The sequence below is a fragment of the Vombatus ursinus genome, unplaced genomic scaffold (assembly GCF_900497805.2).
Source record: "Vombatus ursinus unplaced genomic scaffold, bare-nosed wombat genome assembly UNPS02003209.1, whole genome shotgun sequence".
NCBI classification, from domain to species: Eukaryota; Metazoa; Chordata; class Mammalia; order Diprotodontia; family Vombatidae; genus Vombatus; species Vombatus ursinus.
Genome location: NW_020942987.1, coordinates 1,415 through 5,710, shown reverse-complemented (window position 1 = coordinate 5,710; position 4,296 = coordinate 1,415). Strand labels below are relative to the sequence as shown.

The 4,296-nt window shown below is 50.7% G+C and overlaps 1 protein-coding gene across 1 annotated transcript; it reads right to left on the bottom strand.

Annotated features, from left to right (window-relative positions):
* Nucleotides 1-254: 254 nt before the first annotated feature.
* TNNC1 (troponin C1, slow skeletal and cardiac type) lies at nucleotides 255-3,886 on the bottom strand (the record flags this gene model as incomplete). The annotated part of the gene is made up of 6 exons (XM_027870690.1): nucleotides 255-699; nucleotides 957-1,093; nucleotides 1,255-1,369; nucleotides 2,098-2,244; nucleotides 3,548-3,578; nucleotides 3,795-3,886. Coding segments are annotated over 6 exons (554 nt in total), but the record flags the coding sequence as incomplete, so codon positions are not given.
* Nucleotides 3,887-4,296: the final 410 nt, after the last annotated feature.

Here is a 4,296-nt window from a genome sequence, read left to right as displayed (position 1 = left end):
AGGATCAGGGGATTCACTATCATTTAGTTCAGTCCCCTCATCAGAAGCCAGGAGAGGTTGCGTTGAATTTGCCCAAGGTTAAAGAGGAAAGAAGTGGCAGAGGCTGAACGTGGCTTAGAGGCTGTAAATCCAGGGCTTTCCAGGACACTAGGAATGGCATCCCCTCAAGCTCACAGGCAGTATCTCCACCCCAAGCTTCCTCAAGAAGTCTCCAAGGCCCTGATGAGAATGCCAGGCCTCCTGGAAAACCACTTTATTTGCATTATTCCAGGAATCTCACTCATCCAAGGTGGGACATTCTCCAAGCTTGGGAAAGGAGAGACAGCAGGGATGGGGAAAGGGAAGGAAGGGATCTCAGTGCAACGATAGCTGAAGGGCTAGCTTTGGGCTCTGTGGCTCAGTGGTTCCAGCCATTGTAGAGTTCAGAGTGGTAGGCAGCAGGTCCCCAAGGGCACAAGTATGGGGAAGAGATGCCCGAGGCTGGCGGGTACTACCTGTTGGTTTCTCCATTCCTGGGCAGCACCATGGAGAGCCCACTTTCCCACAGTTCCTCTGGCTGGCCTGGCCACTGACCTTGTGCTCACAGGTGTGCCAGGTGCCAGGCCAGATGGGGGAGGGGAGAAAAGCAAGGGAAGGGTGCATGTATATGGCTCCATAGGTGTCTTGTCTATTCCACCCCCTTCATGAATTCCAGGAACTCTGCCCAAAGAGAAGAAAAAGGAGATTGGGTTAGAGAGGACCAGTCAGAGGAAAAGGCAGGGTTAATGAGAGGCTGGACATTGGAAATGGAGAGGGGGAGGGGAGGGAAAAAGGTTAGGGAACAGGGACAATTTGGGGTTGGAGGAAATCCTGGTTTGGAAATGGCCCATGGGACTCATTGTCGGGATGGTTCCCTCTTTGAGGCAGAGCATAGCAGTCCCTGAGAGAGGGAAGGCCTGGGCGCTGCGGCTCCTCACCATCATAGTCAATCTTGCCGTCATTGTTCTTGTCCCCATCCTTCATGAGCTCCTCGATGTCATCCTCAGTGATGGTCTCCCCGGTGGCCTGAAGCATGATCTTTAGCTCCTCCAAGTCAATGTAACCATCTGCATTCCTGTATCAAAAGGGTAGAGTGAAGAACACTCAACGATGGCCTCCTGTCCACCCATCCCCCCACTGCCTTACCAGAGGACCTCACCCACCTCAACCAAAGAGATAAAGGCAGGAAGCCCTGGACAGCACCAGCCATCCTTCCACCTGGGCAAGCACACTCACTTGTCAAACATTCGGAACAGGTCAGACAGCTCCTCCTCTGATTTGCCTTTGCTGTCGTCCTTCATACATCGAACCATCATGACCAGGAACTCATCAAAATCCACCGTGCCACTGCCTAAGGTATGGGAAGTCAGTGGGAAGCTGTGGTCACTCTGGAAGGATTGCCCAACAGCCCCTTCCCTGGTCACATGGGAACCAGGGTTGGGGCTCCCTGGAAAATATGTCTTTTAGTGGGTAAGAGGTTAAGAGAAGCCTGAATTCCTGAATATTCAACCTCAAGAGCTTACAGTTCTATCATGTAGTGGCTGGCAGGGAACTTAGACATCATTTAGTCTACTGCCCCTATTTTCAGTTGGAGAAACTGAGTCCTGAAGAAGAGAATTATATTGCTCACGGTCGCATTAATAAATGAAAGTCATAATCTGAATTCAAGTCCTCTGACTACAACTTTCATTTTTACACATAGAGAAACCCTAAAAGAATTAGGAACTGGCTCATCTTTACTCAGAGGCAGGCAGAACCAGGACCTGGCCCTATCAAGGCCTCTTTCCATGATGACTGCTTCATTCACATCACTGGCCTTCTTGAGACAAGACCACCTTGCCTTTCTTGACTCCTGGGCCGCTAATTCTAACAGCCTTCTGTCACGGCCACACGGGAGGATAAGGGGCTATGTAACCATCAGGGGACGGTAGAATATGAGGGCAGAAGGCATTCTCAGCACTTCCAACTATCCCACCTCCCCTGTCACCCATCAGAGTACTCTGGAAAGGGAGCCCCCATTGTCCTCATATAACCTTCTCACTTCACGTGGAGGCCCAGGGGATGGGGAGGGGGCCTTACCATCCTCATCCACCTCATCAATCATCTCCTGCAGCTCCTCTGGAGTGGGGTTCTGGCCTAACATACGCATCACCTTGCCCAGCTCCTTGGTGCTGATGCAGCCGTCTTCAGCACCCAAAACGAAGATGTCAAAGGCAGCCTTGAACTCTACATTGGGGAGAAGGGAGGGGCAGGGGAGCAAAGGATGATCTCAGAAAATCAGGATATATTCAACCTCAGGGACAGAGTCCACCAACCACATTATATAGAGGAGGAAACTGAGGCCCAGAGAAGACTAGCCCCAAGGTCATCTAGCTAGTGACAGAATAATAAGATTTATTTACTTTTTCGGGGTGGGGGGAGGGTACCAATTGGGGTTAATTGACTTGCCCAGAGTCACACAGCTAGTAAGTGTTATGTATCTGAGGTCACATTTGAACTCAGGTCCTCCTGACTCCTGAGCTGGTGCTCTATCCACTGCACCACCTAGCTGCCCCTAGAATAATAAGATTTAGAGCTCGATGGGACCTTAGAGGATCATTTAGAGTTCATCGGTCCCCAACTGGCAGACCATGGGCCCAAGCTATCTTTCCAGGCTTATTATATATTAATCCCCTTCATACACTCTGTGGTCCAGTCAAACTGACCTTTTGGCTATTTCTCACATGTGGCCTTCCTTCTCTCATCTCCGCACCTTTGTATGGGCAGTGCCTACATGCCTGGAATGTATTCCCTCCTCACCTCAAAGCTCAGCTCAAATACTACCCTGAGGTCTTTCCTTAGCAGCAGCTCCCTCCTCCCCCAGCTACTAGTGCCTTCCTGCCTCAGTCACTTTGTAATTATTGTGGATAGGGCAGCCCCGCCTGGAGTAAGGAAGATCTGGGTTCAAATCCAACCCCAAACACTTTCTAGCTGTGTGACCTTAGATAAGTCACTTAACCCTGTTTGCCTCAGTTTCCTCATCTGTAAAATGAACTGGAGAAAGAGATGGCAAACTACTCCAGTATCTTTACCAAGAAAACCCCAACTACAGTCATGAAGAGTCAGACACAACTGAACAACAACGAAAATAACTGTGTATACATTTTGTAACTCTCTCTCTCTCTCTTTATATATATATGTATACACATTGTCTCCCCCCAGAGAATATATTAAACTTGTTGCGGGCAGAGATACCAAGTGCCTACTTGGTATCTAGCGAATAGTTCTTAGTAAATGCTTGTTGATTGAATGATTGATTGGGGTAGCTCAGAGTTATTGCAAAGGGTCCCCAAGTCCAAATTCATGCCAAGTCTCTGCTATTATTTGTCAAATGTCTCTAGTTGCTGTTGGGACTGATCAAATTCAAGTTTGTTTAAAAGCATTATGGAACCTGTAGGAGTTTTTGTCATCACGGATTTTCTCACTTCACAGAACCTGCAAGGCCAACCACTCTCTCAGGGGGTAGGAGAGCAGGGAAGGGGCCACTCACCATTTTTCTGTTCTTCCGTCAGTTGTTCCACCTGAGGAAAAGGGGGAGCTGGGAATGAACCTGGACCTTCTTACCATCCCCACCCATGGGTTGGTCGGGCCTCAGGGAAGGTCCTCTAACCAAGGTCACCCCTCCTGGCCTGGCCCAGACAGTGGATGAGTAACAATAGTCCTCTGGCCCCCTGCCCTCCCAGCCAGGCCATGTCCTGGTGAAATCCAAGCTACACTCTCCCCACCCCCACCCTTACCCCCACCTGCCTCCTACCACCCGCCAGGCAGCTGCCCGACCTCTTATCGTGGGGACAATAAAACCAGATCCTCTCCGACAGCAGAGGCCAGCCTGGTCAGGGGCGGGAGGGAGGGGGAGGTAACTGAGTCTGGCTCCCCCTCCCCCATGCCAACCCTTCCCCCAGCCCTGAAACCAAACCCTGGGGTAGTGATGGAGAGTATTTTTAACAGTGGACAAAGCTAAACCTGGTGATTGTTTCCTCAAGCTAGGGGCTCTGGCATGTGAGGGAGGGCTGTTATCTGCACACTTGTCGGAGTGGCGCCTACACAGCCAAAATTAGCTCAGAGGGCCCTGGAGCCTTTTATGGGCATGGGGTGGAAGGGACTGGCTCCCCTTTCTAGGACACCCTAAAGACCCTTCTCTCCAGCCTGGCATGACCCCAGTGGTTTGCTTGAGGACTATGTCTCAGCAGGGTTAGTCACTGTGGACAGAGGGGAGGGCCTTTAATAGGGCCTAGGCAA